This window comes from Lycium barbarum, chromosome 4 (assembly GCF_019175385.1).
Source record: "Lycium barbarum isolate Lr01 chromosome 4, ASM1917538v2, whole genome shotgun sequence".
In the NCBI taxonomy this organism is placed as follows: Eukaryota; Viridiplantae; Streptophyta; class Magnoliopsida; order Solanales; family Solanaceae; genus Lycium; species Lycium barbarum.
The window spans coordinates 133,825,602-133,846,344 of NC_083340.1; the positions used below are offsets into that span (position 1 = coordinate 133,825,602).

Sequence of the window (20,743 nt, forward strand, 5' to 3'; positions counted from 1 at the left end):
CTAAAGAACCCATTAATTGATTCAATATGATGCTTGAGACTAGCATTAGGATGATTATGATCCTAAGGATAATTAACCCATTTGATTAAGGGTAGAATTGGTGGGATTGTCATCCCCAATTTGTTATTGTTAAGTTGATATACTTTACTTATTTAGAATTATAATTCTAGACTTTGAACGTTCCGAAGCTTTGAGGAAAGGAAAGGCTATTGAGGAGTGATTGCACTATTCTAGTTCGGCTTCGACGTAGGTTACATTTTACTTGAGTTAAACTTTGATTAGTAGATTGTATATGTCGTAGAATCTATGGGAGAAAACATGTCTAGGACTTCGGACATGGAGTTTGGGTGATTGTTGTTAGTTGTATGATTATGTATGAAGTGTTTCTCCATTGTTGAGGTTAATAAACTTGAATTGTATTCTTGAGACCGTTGCAAGTAAGGTATTCATATATACCCTTCAGAGACCGATTGAGATAACTTCATATTATATTATCATTAAGTAGATTATTGGTGGGTCTTATTGTGACTTGTGTTATTTAGTTATACGTCATTGATGTTGACTTCATACGTGTTCTTGAGCCATTCTGTCAAGCCCCGAACCATGGCCTGGGCGTAACACTGCACTCGGTGCCTATTTGCATGTGATCGAGGGAACCAACTGGCTGGCTGAATCAACATGTGATATCAAACATACTAACTGTGGAAATAACACTAACACATACTGATCGACTAAAGTCTGACTAAAATATCATGAATGCAAAAATACTGAATAAGACTAAAAGTCTGAATAATTAGCCGACAAGGCTAGCACAAAAGCTGCTAAACATCTGACTGACTGGACTATAGTCTACGAAGTCTCAAAAGAGTACTGAACTATTAACTGTTTACCGGGACAAGGCCCCCAACATACCTTACTGACAGAACTACTATAAAGACTGAAAAGTATAATAACGCCCCGAGGGAACTGGGGCTCACCAAGCAGCTGATACGAGAAGGTCCTAGCAAGAAGAATTGTCAACCTGTAAATCGTTACCTGCATCGCGAGATGCAGGCCCCGGGCAAAAGGGACGTCAGCATATTTGAATTGCATGGTATGTAAAGCGACTGAAAGAAAGAATCGTAAATACTGAAACTGAAATTGAGCTGATAAGTGATAACTAAAATAAGGAAGTAAAGATATGAATACTCCCTGGTCTGAATAAGGAACCACCTATTTATCTGAGTAAATAATCTGCGGCCTCAGGCCCAATATATATATGTGCACAAGCTGCGGCCTCAGGCCCTAGTATACATATACATAACTGCGGCCTTAGGCGCAATAACACATATGTTCATCATTAAGCAATTTACATAAATGAACTGAGAATCATGCTGAAAGATACAACACTGACATACTGGGCAATGATTCACTCATACATGTATCCATGATCTGATTATGAGAACTGAAGCTTTAACTATTTATAAACATGCTGAGTATTCTCTAGACTAAGACTTATGGGTACCAAACACAAGTCTATATTAATTATGTACTGAGCTCACAACATTCAGAATGAAAGTCATGAATGAACTATGAAACTAGAGAATAGAAGTTCTGCAACTGTTCAAGGAACTAAGCTTAACTATATTTTTGAGGCAATTGCCAAACGTAGAAAGTTAACCTCACATACCTTAATTCTGGTCTTTGAGCGTAATACAATGTTCGTCAACCTTTTCAACTTTAATCTATAGTAACACGAGTCAAAGAGATTCCATATTAGCAATAATATCCATGTTTTGGTCAGCTAAGCATTTTATCAAACACTTGGTGGGCATAAAGCTCCACAATCTTCTTTAATGGTGTTTCTCAATTTGCGGATTTGACGATCAAGAATAGCCACTGGGATCTCTTCATAAGACAGGTTATCTTTAAACCCTGTGATTTCTGTAGGAACAACTAAAGACGGGTCTCCCATGAACTTCGTCAATATAGCGGAGACTAAGCTTCCACTTTTTCCCAAATCTCATAACGCCTTTCATAGGCGAAACTTTCAGAAACACTCAATCATCAACTTAGAACTCCAAGTCTCTACGCCGTACGTCTGAATAGGACTTTTGGCGACTCTAAGACGTCTTCAAACGGTATTAAATCAACTTGACTTTCTCCATAGCCTGATAGACCAAGTCTGGCCCTAACATCTCTGCTTCACCAACCTCAAACCAACCAATTGGCGACCTACATTTCGCCCATACAAGGCCTCGAACGGTGCCATTTGGATACTAGAGTGGTAACTGTTATTACAAGAAAACTCAATAAGAGGCAAATGGTCATCCTAATTACCTTTGAAATCTAGGACACATGCTCTCAACATGTCCTCAAGATTTTGAATAGCACGCTCTGCCTGGCCATCTGTCTGAGGATGAAAAGCTATGCTGCGGTTCACCCTTATGCCCAATCCTTTCTGAAAAGATTTCCAAGAGTCTGCAGTAAAATGGGCACCACGATCTGAAGTGATGGACAAAGGAGTCTCATGCAATTGGATGATTTCCTGAATATACAACTTGGCATAATCTTCTACTAAATCTGTAGTCTTCACTGGCAAGAAGTGAGCTGACTTGGTAAGTTGATCTACAATCACCCAAATCGAATCATGCTTTCGAAAAGAGCGAGGTAAACCTGTTATGAAATCCATGTTTATCATCTCCCATTTCCAGATGGGAATGTCTATGTTCTGAGCCAACCCACCAGGCCTCTGGTGTTAGGCTTTCACTTCCTGGTAATTTGGACACTTAGCCACAAAATCTGCTACGTTCTTCTTCATGTCATTCCACCAATAAATCTCCTTACGATCATGATACATCTTTGTGGAACCTGGGTGAATAGAATACCTGGAATTGTTAGCTTCAGACATAATCCGATCTCTGAGCCTATCTTTGTCTGGAACGCATAGTCTGCCTCTGTACCTCAAAGTACCATTATCTCCCCCTTGTTCAAAGGTCGTAGTCTTGTGTTTGTGAATTCCCTTCTTCAGCTGCAATAGGTAGGGATAACTAAACTATTTTTCCTTCACTTCTGCTACTGAGGAGGATTCAGCCCCATTCTGAACAACAACGCCACCATCTTTGGAGTCTAGAAGTTGAACTCCTAGGCTTACTAAGTTGTAGACTTCCTTTGTCATAGTTCGCTTGTCTGCCTCAATATGAGCTAAGCTCCCCATAGAACGCTGATTGAGAGCATCGACAACAACATTTGCTTTCCCCAGATGATAGAGGATATCAACATTATAATCCTTAAACAATTCGAGCCATCTTCTTAGTCTAAGATTCAGCTCCATTTGCTTGAAAATATATTGTAGACTCTTGTGATCTGTGAAAATATCAAATGCACTCCATACAAATAATGGCGCCAAATCTTTAGCGTGAATACCACGGCTGCTAACTCAAGGTCATGAGTCGGATAATTCTTCTCGTGAAGCTTAAGCTGTCTGGACGCATAAGTTATAACCTTGCCATGTTGCATTGAAACACATCTAAAACTAACTCCTCAAGCATCACAATACACCACGAACCCTTCGGTTCCCTCTGGTAGCGCCAAGACTAGAGCTGAAGTCAACCTCTTTTTCAACTCCTCAAAACTTTTCTTGCAAGCGTCTGATCACTGAAACTTGACCTTCTTCTGAGTCAGTCTAGTCAAAGGGGACGAGATAGAGGAAAATCCCTCTACAAAATGCTTGTAATAGCCTTCTAGAACCAAAGAAACTTCTTATATCGAATACTGAGGTGGGTCTAGGCTAATTCTTCATTGCCTCTATTTTCTGAAAGTCCACTTTCACGCCTTCGTCTGAGATGACATGGCCCAAAAATCCTACTGATTTCGACCAGAATTCACACTTAAAAAATTTCGCATATAGCTGCGATCCTGCAGTGTCTGCAACACGATTTTGAGATGTTTTGCATGATTAGTCTCGCTACGGGAATAAATCAGGATATCAATAATAAACACAATAACAAACAAATCAAGATAAGGCTTGAAGACCCTGTTCATAAGGTCCATGAAAGTTGTTGGTGCATTCATCAAACCAAACAACATTGCCAAAAATTCGAAATGCCCATAACGAGTCCTGAAAAATGATTTAGGAATTTCAGCTTCCTTAACTTTTAACTGATAGTATCCTGATCTGAGGTCAATCTTGGAATAGCAATGGGCACCCTGCAGTTGATCGAATAAATCATCTATTCTGGGAAGAGGGTATTTGTTCTTGATAGTGACTTTATTCAACTGACGATAGTCAAGACACATACACAGAGACCCATCCTTCTTTCGGACAAACAAGACCGGTGCTCCCCAAGGTGAGACACTTGGCCTTATAAATCCCTTATCTAGAAGATTTTTCAACTGGGCTTTTAACTCCTTCAACTCTACGGGAGCCATTCTATAAGGCGGAATAGATATCGGCTTAGTGCCGAAAAATAGATCAATTCCAAAGTAATCTCCTTATCAGGAGGGATTCCGGGAAGATCCTAAGGGAACACTTTTGGGAACTCATTTACCATTGGTATGGACTGGAGAGTGGGGGTCTGGAAATTTGCATCCCTAACTCGAACTAGATGGTAGATATACCTTTTAGAGTTCATCTTTTTGGCTTTAAGATAGGAAATAAACCTACCCTTAGGTGCTACTGCATCGCCCTTCCATTCTAAGACTGGTTCACCAGGAAATTCAAAACATACTATCTTGGTCCTACAACCACTGTGGCATAACAAGACTCTAACTAATCCATGCCCATGATTACATCAAAATCTACCATCTCCAATTCTACTAAGTCTGCTACAGTAAAGCAATGATACACTTTGACTGGATAACCCCTATAAATACGTCTAGCTATAACTGATTCCCCAACTGGAGTGGACACTTCGAAAGGTTCACACAACTTTTCTGGTTCTATCCCAAATTTCTTAGCAATATATGGGGTTACATAAGATAGAGTGGATCATGTATCTATAAGAGCATAAACATCAAAGGTGAAGACTGTTAGCATACCTGTGACAACATCTCCATGAGCCTCTGTATCCTGACGGCTTGACAACGCATACAGACAGTTTTGGCCACTGCCTACATTATCGGACTTCGCTGCACCACGCCCCTATTGGGCCTGAGAATTGCGAGGAGCTGCTGAATTTGTGGACTGAGCCACGTTACCTCTATTATTCTGCCTTGCTGATGGACAATCCCTCAAGAAGTGGCCCCGTTAACTGCACCTAAAGCAACTATTTATGCCCTAACGACACACCCCTGGGTGCCTTTTACCACACGTGTTGCAAGTAGGGTAATTGGGGACTCTGTAGCCCACACTAGCATACGTCTGTGAGTATGCTGCTTTGAAATTCTAGCTTTCCTTGTTAAATTTGGACCTCTGAACTGGTGCACTAGCTGAAGATAGAGCAGGTCCTGATTTTGGTTTCTGGAAGAACTGGCGATTACCACCTTCTTGAGATCCCAAATGGCTGGAATTCCCTACAGACTTCGCTCTCTTGCTAAATTCTCTATCCTTCTCCTTCTGGAGCCGCTCTTCTTCTTTCAGCCTGTCTTCGTTCCTTTGAAAAAAGGCAACCATCTTAGTAATGGTCATGTTATTGTTCTGAGCAGCTATATTAGCATCACCATGCAAGTCGGGTATAAGGCCCAACATAAATCGCCTAACTCAAGCACTCATATCATGCACTATCTCTGGAGCATATTTGGCCAGAACTTAAGGTAGTACTCGTTCACATTCATCTCCTTTTGTTATGAGTCTCTCAAACTCTAAAGCCTTAGCTTCCAAAACCTCAATGGGCAGAAAATGTTCAAGAAATGAGTCTGCAAACTCTTTTCAAGTCGCAGGGGCAGCATCTTCCCCTCAGGACTTCTCCCATGTTTCATACCAAGTGTTAGCAACATCATTCAGCTGAAATGCAGCAAACTCTGCTGCCTCTATGTCTCTAGCATACATCACTCGAAATATCTTCTGAACGTAATCAATGAAATTTAGCGAATCCTCATCCTTTTTGGTCCTTGTAAAAACTGGAGGTTTCATGTTGAGGAATTCCCTGGACTTGGAACTGCCCATCCCATCCATAGCACCTGTTACCTGCCTCTGGGCCTGAGTAGCAACAATCTGGGTGAGCAACTGGATAGCTTCCCTAACATTCATGTCTGAAGCACTAGGCGGCGGAGTAATTGGGACCTCTGCAGGCCCTCTGGTAGCAGGTGGGGGTGCGGGAACTGAGGTGGCTCCCTGGGTCTGGGTGTTCTCTTCCAGAGTAGCATCAGTCATATCCCTCTATCTAGTAGCTGAAGTCCTCGTAGTGTACTTTCTCTTCGCAGGCATTTTCTAAAACACGTAATTCTTACGAGTTAGAAGGATTCCTGAAAGCATAGTTCTAACTGCACGATCTAGAGTATAAAAGAAGTGAGACAATCCTAGATGTCTTGGTGGTCAACTATTTATATGTGTGGCGCGCACACATATGTCAGAGTGACCCTACTGGACACGGCTTCATAGACTCAATAGGACTCTTAAACCTAGGCTCGGATACTAAGCTTTATCACGCCCCGAATCATGGCCTGGGAAATAACACTGACACATACTGATCTACTAGAGTCTGACTGAAATATCATGAATGCGAAAATACTGAATAAGTCTGAAAGTCTGAATAATTAGCCGACAAGGCTAACACAAAAGCTGCTAAATATCTGACTGATCAGACCATAGTCTACGAAGCCTCTAAAAAGTACTGAATTACTAACTGTTTACCGAGATAAGGCCCCTGGCATACCTCACTGATAGAACTACTATAAAGACTGAAAAGTATAATAGCGCCACAAGGGAACTGGGGCTCACCAAGCAGCTGATACGAGAAAGTCCTAGCAAGAAGAATCGTCAACCTGTAAATCGTTACCCTTATCGCGAGATGCAGGCCCCGGGCAAAAGGGACGTCAGCACATTTGAATTGCACTGGTATGTAAAGCAACTGAAAGAAAGAATCGTAAACACTGAAACTAAAACTGAGCTGATAACTGATAACTGAAATAAGGAAGTAAAGATATGAATACTCCTTGTTCTGAATGAGGAACCACCTCTTTATCTGAGTCAATAATCTGCGGCTTCAGGCCCAATATATATGTGTGCACAAGCTGCGAGCTTAGGCCCGAGTATACGTATACATAACTGCGGCCTTAGGCCCAATAACACAGATGTTCATCATTAAACAATTTACATAAAAGAACTGAGAATCATGCTGAAAGATACAACACTGACATACTGGGCAATGATTCACTCATACATGTATCCATGATCTAAGTATGAGAATTGAAGCTTTAACTATTTATAAACATGCTGAGTATTCTAGACCGAGGCTCATGGGTATCAAACACAAGTCTATATTGATTACGTACTGAGCTCACAACATTCAGAATGAAAGTCATGAATGAACTATGAAACTAGAGAATAGAAGTTCTGCAACTATTCAAGGAACTAAGCTTAACTATATTTCGGAGGCAATTGGTAACGTTGTAAACGAACGTGGCATAGGGAGAATCATTAACATTCCCAAACATTGAGAGTTAGCCTCACATACCTTAGTTCTGCACTTGCTATTTAGTTTATTTTACAATAAAAAAATGTATTCCATTATTCGTGAGCAATGTTTATTAGTAGGTTTAAATAATTGGAATTGGCTTGATAATGGGCTAAGGGATTGGTTCACCCACTGTAGGACTAGTATGGGTGCCACTCACGTCTGTTTGAGACGTGACACTTAACCACACTAAGGGAAAGAAGCAACAAGAAGATATGTTTAAGTTCACATTTTTTGTTGTGCACTTAGGCTCAAACACACAGAATCAGAGAAGAAAGAACGATACCCAAGATAAATACCAAACATTATACATGATATACACAGGCCCTTGCTTGTTTTTAAACACTCAGAGGGTCCCATAGGACATGCATTCAGTTGATTTATCTAATACATTAAGTGAAGAAGCAAACAGGTTCAAACATGATCACATAGCATACCATTCTCATACTTTACCGATGTAGGACTTCAAACATGCGTTATGAGCTTCATAGAATACCAAATAGGTTCACAAATGCTAAGTTTAAGTTTAAAATGCATTTAGCCCTTGAAAAAAATGCAATATGAGACTTATAACATTTAGAAATCAACACAGACCAAAGAGTACAGGCTTTATAGTTTTGAAAAATAAGACCATAGAGGGGGCATAAAAAGGCCTTGGTCATAATTAAGTCAAGTTGCCTAGTAATTTTTGTAATAACTCGTTTGGTCATTGTAGTCTTTTCGGCATTTTTGCCCTTTTTTCGTGCATTGATTAGCTCACTTGTGACTCGAGGGGACCATTGACGCGCTTCCCAAGGTGTCTAGATTGGATTCAGACAGTTTTTTTGAAATATAGGCTTTAAGTGAAAAGAGTTGACCCAAAGTTGACTTTTGGATAAACGGACCTTTTTGAAAATCAATCGATTCCGAGACGTCCGTGTGGTCATTTATGACTTGTGTGTATATCTGGTTCGGCTCCCAATACACTCGGATACATTTTGGGGCTTGGGTTGGGAAATTGGAAATGCGGTATCGGTGGTTGGCTCGGTCAATGAGCCCTCCAGTAGAAATTTTGAGGCCATGGGTGTGTTCGTAGCATATTTTTATCTGGATCTGTGTAGGTGGGTTGTGAGCAAATGGCCTCGGGAGTGATTCTGGATTTCGACTGAGAGGTAGAAAAATTTAGGGATTTCTATACTTGGTGTCCACATTGGCGGCACCAGTGTCGTCCCAACGACACTGCTGTTGCGGCCAAGTGATATTGGCCTAGAGCCACGGTCTATTGGCACTGTTGCGGCGCCGCCGTTGCGACCCCGTTACCATCGTGATGGTAAAAGACCTGTTATTTCATTAAGTGTGTTTTAAATAAGCCCTTAGTCTATCATTTATTGCCATTATGAAAATAGAACTCTTGGGATCTATTATTGGAGATTTTTAGTGAAGATTCTTGGTGGTACGTTTTCCTAATCCTTTCACTAGTTCATTAATCCTAATCACCATAGATTCCCCTTTCTCTTAATAATTCCTTAGTTATGGAAGATTGAAAGTGGGTTTTGATGAATGTTCTATCTAGGCTTATTAATGATGAAATTGATGGGGTTTATGCTAAATTTTGATGAATCTAAGGTTGTTAATCACTTATCTTCCATTATTAGGATTGGATTCTTGAATCAAAGAATTATGGTTTATACCCAATTTTGGGGGTTTTGCTTGAAATTAGAAATTAGGCCGATCTTTGAGTTAAACCAACAATTAGTGGTTGAGTTATGATCACCTAGTGCTTAATTTGATATTTTGCTTTCGAATTTTCCGTTTTGACCTTGTAGGCCTCATTTTCCCAATTTTTAGGGTTGGATTTGACCTAAATTGAATGGTAGCAATATTAATATCATTCTTCATGAGTTCTAATCTAGATTTCGAATATGCCTAGACTAGTTTGGTTCTGAGGCTTAGCGGAAAGGCAAGGCAAAGGATTGAGTTGTTGGTTGTTGCAGTTCGGCCATCCAGGTAGGTTATGGCTAACCTTTGCTGATACTTCGCATAGCGAAGCCTATATTATCGGAAAAAGCATGTGAACCTTCGGGTATGAAGCTAGGATGGATATTGTCTTTGGTTGGGCCCTGTTGTGTGTTTTGGGACAAGCCATCCCATTGTGTTGTGATTCATTGTTCTATTGTGTTGGCTTGATGCCACGTGTTGTTAGTAGATATTGGCATTTGTTATTCCATCTTAATTATGATATTATTGGCGTACCGACTATTGGTACTTGTGATTCAGATATATTGTGGGCGTACCCACTATTGGTACTTGTGATTCAGATATATTATTGGCGTACCCATTGTTGGTACTTGTGATTCAGATATATCGTTGGCGTGTTGATGCTTGTGATATTGAGCATGATTATTGATGCGGATACATGCATTGCACGCACTCTCATTCTTCATGATATACTGTTGAGATACTGATAATACTTGATCATATACCGTGATGAGCTGTTCTCAATTTTTACTTGAGTGACGTGAGAGTTCGATATCCGATGTTCGTTCCGGAATCATGGATTGAGTGAGTGCATGGACTCCATGGATCCCCCTGGGTGGTGCCTGTAAGAACCCCCCGTGGGCAAAAATCTGGGGTCCTGTCTATCTGTTAGGCAAAGATCCAGGACGGATGACACTTAGGCTTCGCGAGTCACCTTGGGTTATGCTACCGAGATGTCAATTTTCTATCCGGAGTACATGTGTATACAACATATGCATGGCAATGCATTGCATCCTTACATTATTGCATTGCATTGCATCACGGCTTGATTTGGAGATGATTTGATGTTGTATTTGTGATGTTGAGTTCAAACTTGATATATTGAGATTTGGCACACTTGGGATTAGATGATCTACTTAGTCGTTGACGCATACTTGGCTTCTATTATGTTTGATTTATACTTATTGGTTTAATTGCCTATCTTGCTTTATTATCTGAATTGTTTTAGCTATGCTTAGTCGGCCGATGATGCCTTCCAGTACCGTTATTTTGTACTGACCTGCACTTGCTGCATTCCTTTATGAATGCAAAGTATCAGGTTGGGTCTGCTTTCGTCTCATGTGGTTGATAGTCGATTCAGCATTAGCACCGAGTTTCCAGGGTGAGCACGGTCGTTCACCGTCTTGAAGACTTCTTTATTATTTATGTCCTATTCCTACTTAGAGACATAGACAGTTTTATGTATTATTATTCCAGATTTGTATTTATTCCTTTTAGATTCTCTTATATGACTTAGACTAGACCCTGGGGTATTATTATTATTCCGCACTTGTCTTACTTTATAAATTATTGTGGGACTTACATATTTATTCTTTCCGTTTGCTTGATTTAATTATTCATGTCTTTATTTATCGCTGGTTTGAGGGTTCGCTACCGAGGTAGGAAAGGTAAGTGCCCACACAGCTTAGTCGAAATAGGTCGTGACAAAATGGTATCAGAGCCCTAGGTTCCCGGGTCTATAATACAACAGCGTGTCTAGTAGAGTCTCGTGGATCGGTACGGTGAGCTCTGTACTTAGCTGCAAGAGGCTATAGGACATTTAGGAAATCTCACTTTCTTTCATTCTTTCGTGCTACTTTATTCTAATTAGTATCTGGAAGGATTAAATTGGTATCTTACTCTTATTTCTTCTCTCACAGATGGTGAGGACTAGAGCTACTACGGCTCGAGGTTAGGTGCCAGAACCCGCAGCTACGGCTGGCACCCGAGGGCGAGTGACAGCGACAGCGAGAGACCGCGGGGCTACCCTAGCCAGGGGCAGGGCTCCTGCGGTAGGACAACACTGAGAGAGATCTCTGTCTCCTAAGCCCGAGTATCAGCCTAATCGAGGCCAGGCCGCAGAGGATGGTGTGGCCCCAGCACGGACACAGCCTGAGGTTACTTCTGATCAGGCCATACATGATACTATGGCTAGAGTCTTAATTCATCTTGATGCCCAGCAGGCGGCAGCTGGTATTACTATTCCCGGTGGGGGTTTCACAGAATAGGGTTGGGGCGCAGACCCCTGAGCAGGGACCTATGCGGGTAGCACATCCCGCTGCAGCTATGGCTCATCGCATTCATGCGATACCCGCTCCTGGTGATGATCTTAGGACATGAAGGGCGCTGTTATGACTGCATCTAATTAGGACCTTGTTGGGAGATTCAGGAAGTTAGGGCCGTCGAGGTTCTCTGGTACTTCGTTTGAGGATGATTATGAGTTTATTCTAGATATGCATGAGTTGTTGCACCGGATGGGGATCGTGGAGACCCACGGGGTTGATTATGTGTCCTACCAGTTTTGCGGTGACGCGAAGACATGGTGGAGGTATGTGGCTTGCAGACCTGAGGGTTCCCCTCTCTTGACTTAGACTCGGTTTTACCGGGCCTTCATTGAAGAGTATGTGCCCCGGTTTTTGCGAGCGGCGCGTAGGGAGGAGTTTTTACATCTTGAGTAGAGGGGCATGTCTTTGGAGTCCTATGTGACCCGCTTTCTATATCTGACCCGTTATTCTACTCCTTTGATCCCTACTAAGGCCGATAGGATCAGACATTTTGTTAGGGGACTAGTGGGCTCTCTACAGATTCCTTGTCTTCAGATAGAGTCTATGAGAGCTTCCTTCTAGTCCATTATCGAGCATGCTTCTATGGTTGAGGGCGCTAAGGCCCGTGTTTTTCGTGGTGGTGACAAGAGGCCACGGTAGACTGGGAGTTATGGTGGTTCTAGTTCGAGAGGCGTCGATCAGTTTTCGAGGCCACATCAACCATATTCCGGCCATCCTGTGCATTCAGCGCTACAGGCTTCCCCCAATGAGCTACCCAGGCAAAGAGCTCCTGAAAGTTCATTCTCCAGACCAATAGACAGGGCTGCTTTATCCGGGTCTTCAACTTTTTTGTATCAGCATTCGTCTTCTATTACCTGTTTTTCTTGTGGACAGGTTGGGCATGTTACTTGGAGATGTCCCCGACCCAAGCAGGATTATCAGCCGCCGAGGACTCCAACACCATCTAGTGGTCTAGGTGGGGCTTCTCTGAAGGGCGACGCACAGTCAAGCCGCGGTGCTTCTCATGGTTCTAGAGGTGGTTCCCAGCTAGCTAGAAGTGGTTCTTAGAGTACGAGAGGGGGATCTCAGGGTGGGCGTGGTGGAGCCTATTGTTACTCGTTCCGTGGTAGGCCCGAGGCAGAGGCCTCAGATGCTATGATTTCAGGTACCATTTCTGTCCGTGATAGAATAGCATCTGTGTTATTTGATCCTGGATCCACCTATTCGTATGTATCTGCATTTCATACCATTGGCTGGTATTTGCCTTGTGATAGCATAGATATACCTGTTTATGTGTCTACTTCAGTCGAAGATTATGTGATTATTGATCGAGTCTACCGGTCTTGTTTGGTTACTTTTATGGGGTATGACACTTAGGTAAATTTGATGAGTAAAGGGTGTTTAGCCTATTTGGCTCATGTTCGTGATACGACGGTTGCATCTCCACCCCTCAAGTCTATTCCTATTGTGAGCGAGTTCACGGGGGTATTCCCGTCAGATCTACGGGGTATGCCACCAGATCGCGACATTGATTTCTGTATTAACTTGGATCCGGGCACTCGCCCTAATTCTATTATGCTATACTGGATGGCACCTGCTGAGTTGAGAGAGCTTAAGGAGCAGTTACGGGATTTGTTGAGCAAGGGATTCATTAGACCGAACGTTTCCTCTTGGGGTGCTCCTGTGTTATTCGTGAAGAAGAAAGATGGGACCATGAGGATGTGCATTGATTATCGCCAGCTGAACAAGGTCACTATTCGGAACAAGTGCCCTATGCCTCGTATTAATGATCTGTTTAACCAGCTTCAGGGTGCATCGATATTTTTGAAGATTGATTTGCGTTCAGGTTATCACCAGTTGAAGATCAGGGCGGAGGATATTCCGAAGATAACATTTCGGATGAGATATGACCACTATGAGTTTCTGGTGATGTCTTTTGGGCTTACCAATGCCCTAGCTGCATATGACCTTAATGAATGGCATCTTTAGGCCATTCCTTAATTCTTTCGTGATTGTGTTTATTGATGAAATCTTGGTGTATTCCAAGAGTATGGAGGAGCATGAGACCCATCTTCGTTCTGTTCTTGGGTTGTTAAAGAAGCATAGCTTGTTTGCTAAATTTTCTAAGTGTGAGTTCTGGTTGGAGTTTGTAGCATTCTTGGGCCATGTTGTGTCTAAGGATGGGATTATGGTTAACCCACAGAAGATTAAGGCTGTGAGGGATTGGGCGAGGCTCCCTGCTATTATTGAGATTCGTAATTTTGTGGGTTTGGCCAGCTATTACCATCGCTTGTGAAGGGTTTTGCTGCTATTGCTTCATGTTTGACCAGATTGACTCAGAAGGATGTTCCCTTCCAGTGGTCGGATGATTGTGAGGAGAGCTTCCAAAAGCCCAAGCTTCTTTTGACAACAGCCCCAATCTTAGCATTACCTTTGGAGGGTAAGGACTTCGCGGTCTATTGTGATGCCTCCCGTATGGGCTTGGGTACTGTGTTAATGCAAAAGGTTAGAGTGATAGCTTATGCTTCTCGTCAGTTAAAGATTCATGAGAAGAATTGGAGTTATTGGCCATAGTCTTCGCTTTGAAAATTTGGAGGCATTATTTGTACGGTGTCCATTGTGAGGTTTTCACCGATCACCGTAGTCTTCAGCCTGTGTTTACCCAGAGAGATCTTAATTCCAGGCAGCGCCGATAGATGGAGCTCCTAAAGGACTATGACATCTCTATTCTGTATCATCCCGGAAAAGCCAATGTGGTCACTGATACCTTGAGTCGCAAGGTAGTGAGTATGGAGAGTTTATCTTGATTGATTGTTTCTGAGCGTCCGTTGGCCATGGAGGTTCAGATTCTGGCCAACAGTTTTGTTCGCATTGATATTTCAGCCCCAGGCAGGATTATGGCTTGTATAGAGGTGAGGTCGTCTTTATTTGATCGGATCAGGACTCATTAGTTTGAGGATGCGCAGTTGAGCAAGATTCGAGATAGAGTTTTGAGGGGTGAGGCCAAGGAGACCGTGATTGATTCTGAGGGTATTTTGAGGATTAGAAGATATGTGTGCGTTCTTCGTGTTGGTGATTTGATTCAGTTGATCTTTTCTGAGGCTCATAGCTCTCGCTACTCCATTCATCCGGGGGCGACTAGGATGTACCATGATTTGAGACAGCACTAATAGTGGCATCGGATCAAGAGAGATATAGTTGATTTTGTTGCTAAGTGTGAAAATTATTAGCAGGTAAATATGAACACCAGCGACCCGGTACGGTGCTTCAGAGGATGCTTATTCTCGAGTGAAAATGGGAGAGGATTACCATGGATTTTTTTACAGGTCTTCCGAAGACCCTAGGCAAGTTTGACTCTATTTGGGTGATAGTTGATCGGTTGACTAAGTCCGCTCACTTTGTACCAGTTTAGGTTTCCTATACAACGAAGAAGTTTGCCAAGATGTACATTCGGGATATCGTGAGGATGCATAGGGTTCCTATTTCTATTGTATCTGATCGGGGTACTATCTTCACTTTTCGACTCTGGAGGGTGTTTCATGAGGAGTTGGGTACCCGATTGGATCGCAGTATATCTTTTCATCCCCAGTCCGATAGCCAGTCCGAGTGGGCCATTCAGGTGCTCGAGGACATGTTGAAAGCGTGTCTTATTGATTTTGGTGGTCATTGGGATCAGTACTTACCATTGGTAGAGTTTGCGTACAATAACAGCTATCATTTGAGTATTGGCATAGCGCCATTTGAGGCTTTATATGGTAGAAGATGTAGATCTCCAATTGGCTGGTTTGATAGGTTCGAGGCTCGACCTTGAAGTACCGATCTGTTGAGTGAGTCCCTTAATAGAGTGAGAGTTATTCAGGCCAAGCTTTTGGCGGCTCAGAGTCGGCAAAAGATGTCTGCGGGCCGGAAGGTCCGGGATTTGGAGTTTGCTCTTGATGACCAGGTTCTATTGAAATTTCACCCATGAAGCGTGTTATGAGGTTTGGTAAGAGGGGAAAGTTGAGCCCCAGCTACATTGGTCCCTTTGAGGTTGTTGACCGAATGGGTGATGTTGTTTATGAGTTAGCATTGCCGCCAGGCTTGGCGGGAGTTCATCCGATCTTTTATGTCTCGATGCTGAAGAAGTACCACGCCGATGGTACCTACATTGTTCGTTGGGATTCTATTTCGCTTGACGAGAATTTGACTTAGGAGGAGGAGCCTATTGCTATCTTGGGTAGGCAGGTTCGGAAGTTGAGGTCGAAAGAGATTGCTTCTGTGAAGGTGCAATGGAAGCACTAGCCTGTTGAGGAGGCTACTTGGGAGACCGAGTCCGACATGCATAGCCGATATCCTCAGTTGTTTGCTAGTTCGGGTATTTCTCGCTTCCTTTCTTTCTTCACTCGCGGACAAGCGACGGCTCAATTAGTATCTGATGTAACGACCCGTTTGGTCGTTATAGTCATTTTGACATTTTTGCCCTTTTCCCTAGCATTTATTAGCTCACGTGTGACCCGAGGGGACCGTTGACGTGCTTCCCGAGATGTCTAGATCGGATTCAGATAATTTTTGTGAAATATAGGCTTTAAGTGAAAAGAGTTGACCGAAAGTTGACTTTTGGATAAACGGGCCTTTTTCAAAAATTTGTAGATTTCGAGACGTCTGGATGGTCGTTTATGACTTGTGCGTATATTTGGTTCAGTTCTAAATACACTCGGATGCATTTTGGGACTTGGGTTGGGAAATTGGAAATGAGAAATTCAGGGTTGACTCGGTCAACGAGACCTTCATTGGAAATTTTAAGGCCATGGGTGCGTTCGTAGCGTATTTTTATGTAGACCTGTGTAGGTGGGTTTTGAGCAGATGGCCTCGGGGGTGGTTCGGGATTTCGACTGAGATGTAGAAAAATTGGGGGATTTCTGGTACCTGGTGTCCGTATTGACGGCACCTGTGTAGTCTCAGCGGCGCCGCTGTTGCGGCTGGTTGACCGTTGGGGCGGCCAAGTGTTATGGGCCCAGAGCCACGGTGGTCTGTTGTGCGTTGTTGCTGCCATTGTGGCCCTGTTACCACCGTGACGGTAACGGGCCTGTTATTTCATTAAGTGTATTTTAAATAAGCCCTTAGTCTATCATTTATTGCCATTATGAAAATAGAACTTTTGGGATCTATTCTTGGAGATTTTTAGTGAAGATTCTTGGTGGTAAGTTTTCCCTATTCCTTTCACTGGCTCATTAATCCTAATCACCATTGATTCCCCTTTCTCTAAATAATTCCTTAGTTATGGAAGATTGAAAGTGGGTTTCGATGAATGTTCTATCTAGGCTAATTAATGATGAAATTGATAGGGTTTATGCTAAATTTTGATGAATCTAAGGTTGTTAATCACTTATCTTCCATTATTAGAGATGATCGTGAATCAAAGAGTTAGGGTTTATACCCAAATTTGGAGGTTTTGCTTGAAATCTAAAATTAGGCCTAACTTTGAGTTAAATCAACAATTAGTGATTGGGTTATGATCACCTAGTGCTTAATTTGATATTTTTGCTTCCGAATTTCCCGTTTTGACCTTGTGGGGCCCATTTTCCCAATTTCTAGGGTTGGATTTGACCTAAATTGAATGGTAGCAATATTAGTATCATTCTTCGTGAGTTCTAATCTAGATTTCGAATATGCCTAGACTACTTTGGTTTGAGGCTCAACGAAAAGGCAAGGCAAAAGAGTGAGTTGTTGGTGGTTGCAGTTCGGTCATCCAGGTAGGTTATGGCTTACCTTTGGTAAGATTTCGCATAGAGAAACATATATTTAGAATACGTCATCGGAGAAAGCATGTCAACCTTCAGGTATGAAGTTGGGATGGACATTGTCTTAGGTTGAGCCCTGTTGTGTGTTTGGTACTAGCCATCCCTTTGTGTTGTGATTGATTGATCTATTGTGTTGGCTTGATGCCATGTGTTGTTAGTAGATATTGTCATCTGTTGTTCCATCTTGATTATGAAATTGTTGGCATACCCACTTTCGGTACTTGTGGTTCAAATATATTGTTGGTGTACCCACTGTTGGTACTTGTGATTCGGATATATTGTTAACGTACTATTGTTGGTACTTGTGATATTGAGCATGATTATTGATGTGGATGCATGCATTGCATGCACTCTCATTCTTTATGATATACTGTTGAGATACTGATGATACTTGCTGAAACACTGTGATGAGCTGGGCTCGATTTTTACTTGAGTGACTTGAGAGTCTGATATCGATGTTCATTCTGGAATCGTGGATTGAGTGAGTGCATGGACTCTGCGGGTCCCCCAGGGTGGTACCGGTGAGAACCCCCCATGGGCAAAGATCTGAGGTCCCGTCTGTCTGTTGGGCAAAGATCCGAGACGGGTGGCACTTAGACTTCACGAGTCACCTTGGGTTGTGTTATCGAGATGTCGATATTTCCGTCCGGAGTACATATGTACACAGCATATGCATGGCATGGCATTGCATTGCATCCATACATTTTTGCATTGTGTTGCATCACGGCTTGATTTGGAGATGATTTGATGTTGTACTTGTGATGTTGGTTTCAGACTTGATATATTGAGATTTGGCACACTTGGGATTAAACTCTCTGCTTAGGCGTTGACGCATACTTGGGTTCTATTATGTTTGATTTATACTTGTTAGTTTAATTGCCTATCTTGCTTTATTATCTGAATTGTGTTAGCTATACTTAGTCGGCCGTTGGTGCCTACCAGTACCGTTGTTTGGTACTGACCTGCACTTGCTACATTTTCTTTATGAATGCAGAGTATCAGGTTGGGTCTGCTTCCGTCTCGCGTGGCTGATAGTCGCTTCAACATTAGCACCGAGTTTCTAGGGTAAGCACGGTCGTTCCCCGCCTTGAAGACTTCTTTATTATTAATGTCCTATTCCTACTCAGAGACATAGATAGTTTTATAGATAGTTTTATGTATTATTATTCCAAACTTGTATTTATTCCTTTTAGATGCTCTTGTATGACTTAGACTAGAACCTAGGGTATTATTATTATTCCGCACTTGTTCTACTATATAAATTATTGTGAGACTTACATATTTGTTATTTCCGCTTGCTTGATTTAATTATTCATGCCTTTATTTATCGCTAGTTTGAAGGTTCTCTTATCGAGGTGGGAAAGGTAAGTGCCCCGCACAGCTTAGTCAAAATAGGTCGTGACAATTTTAGCCGTAAAGGATGTAACTTTAGTTTAGGCAAAACCCAAATAATTCATGCGCAGATTAACTTTAAGATTTGACAATAATGCCATATTAGTAGTATTGGAATTCTTTTTTAAAAAAGCAAAACCACTTTGAGGTTCCAACTACAGCAAACAAAGACTATTTTCCAACAAGTTTACACATGGTTCCATGCTATCAAGTATCAGGCAGTGAATCTAGATCTCAGATATATCAAGTAAACCAACAAACATGTTATTTAAACATATAAGCATTTCAACTGCAATTCTAGCTAAAACAGGATACCAAAATTGCCATGATATTTATCTGACTGTTCACTCAAATTAACAATACAAATTCCAAATAGGCAGTGTTACAGGAACTAATCATGCTCTTCCACATATTTCTGAACTCACTAAGCATACAAATCCAAAACTGGGTTACACATCTAATATGCTGAATCTCACTCATTACTGACACTATTTTAAGTAAAACGTAAGGCAAAAGTCAAGTGGTTCAGGAAAACAGAATTATAAGTCACATATGAGTGATCACTGCAATCTGCACATTTATCCTATTAAGACATACAACAGGGATCTAAGGCAAATGAAATTAAAGCATAATATGTAAAGCTAAACTTGCATATAACTAAACATAAACTTAAACTAAGCTCAAATAACAAGCATGTTAACCACAAAATCAAACTAAGCTAAGCATATGGGCATGGATAATACTAAACATTAAACACATAAGCAGACTTGAAGACTAATTTAAACTGACCAGCAAACAACAGCATTGATTAGCGCACTAAGCAACCACAAAGCCATATAGGGCTATACTAAACATAATCAAACTAGACATAACTATCTACAGAGAATAAACTCACACAAACTGCCATTATGCAATAAAAATGAACTAAAAGGAAAGAGAAATTGCCTTTTTGTTGTGCAGCCGCTTGTCGAGATCGAATTTGGAAGAACCTGGCCTCCTTTTACCCTCAAACTCAGCCACAAAACCAATACAAGAAAGCACAGAAAAAACACTTTAAAATTTGAACTCACTCGAACTATTAAAGCCTTAAAAGCGAATTCTTAAAACTTAAGTATTTCGAGTATGCGAGTGAAATTTCAGTTGCCAGGCCTCTGTAAAATGTAAATTGGGGGTTCTATAAATAGAACCCCAAAAATTGAGAAACCTTAAATTCAATCGATATGGTACAAGTCGAATTTTCAGACTTGTTCCTCACAATACAACACTGTGCAGCTCAGATTTGAGTCAACCCAAACGCATCCTCACAGTAAGAGAACCAATGAGGCGCGAGGGTTCAAAATCGCCTTAGCACAAAACCCATTAAGAAAAATGTACTAATTTGATCGTTGCTTTGCAGAAAAATAAGAGAAAAACGCAATCAAATACCTGTTTAGTCGTGTGTCGATGGAGAAAGGGTAAAGCATTAAATGCTTTACTCGAAATAGTCGAGCAACAACTGCATAGAGCGAAAGCAAGTGTAGTCTTTGCCATTTTCAGGCCGATGACCATGAGGAGATAGAGAAGCGGAGTGATGGCTTAGAGAAACCCTTTCTTTTGTACTAAGGGGTTGTTTGGTATTGAGACTAAATAGAAAGGGGGTATTACCCCTTTAAATCATGGATTGGGCCGGGTCATGGTCCTTGTTGGACCGGGCCTGGCCAGCTTTAAAGAGATAGGAACATGGGCCCTTCATATATATATATATATATATATATATATATATATATGTATATACACATGTATATATGTGTATATGCACAAGAACCTGACACTTATTTTTAATAACTGACCACAATTAAGAAAAGATCTATTAATTTAAATCCTCTAATTATTAAACATTGTTAATTCATGTAAATAGACTCAAATTTCAAACATAGCCCCAATTGAGTTTAACCCA

The 20,743-nt window shown here is 41.6% G+C and overlaps 1 protein-coding gene across 2 annotated transcripts; it reads right to left on the reverse strand.

Annotated features, from left to right (window-relative positions):
- Positions 1–748: 748 nt before the first annotated feature.
- On the reverse strand, positions 749–20,413 carry LOC132636569 (uncharacterized). 2 transcript variants are annotated; one of them, XM_060353496.1, is made up of 4 exons: positions 20,233–20,413; positions 19,753–19,812; positions 6,860–6,989; positions 749–1,035 (listed from the first exon to the last, which is right to left on the reverse strand). In XM_060353496.1, exons 1-4 carry the CDS (start codon positions 20,353–20,355, stop codon positions 1,001–1,003), a joined length of 348 nt encoding a protein of 115 aa, XP_060209479.1. In that variant the 5' UTR covers positions 20,356–20,413; the 3' UTR covers positions 749–1,000. The 2 variants fall into 2 exon arrangements, with proteins under 2 accessions (XP_060209479.1, XP_060209477.1); XM_060353494.1 differs by having other exon boundaries at positions 19,753–19,818.
- Between the last annotated feature and the right edge of the window lie 330 nt (positions 20,414–20,743).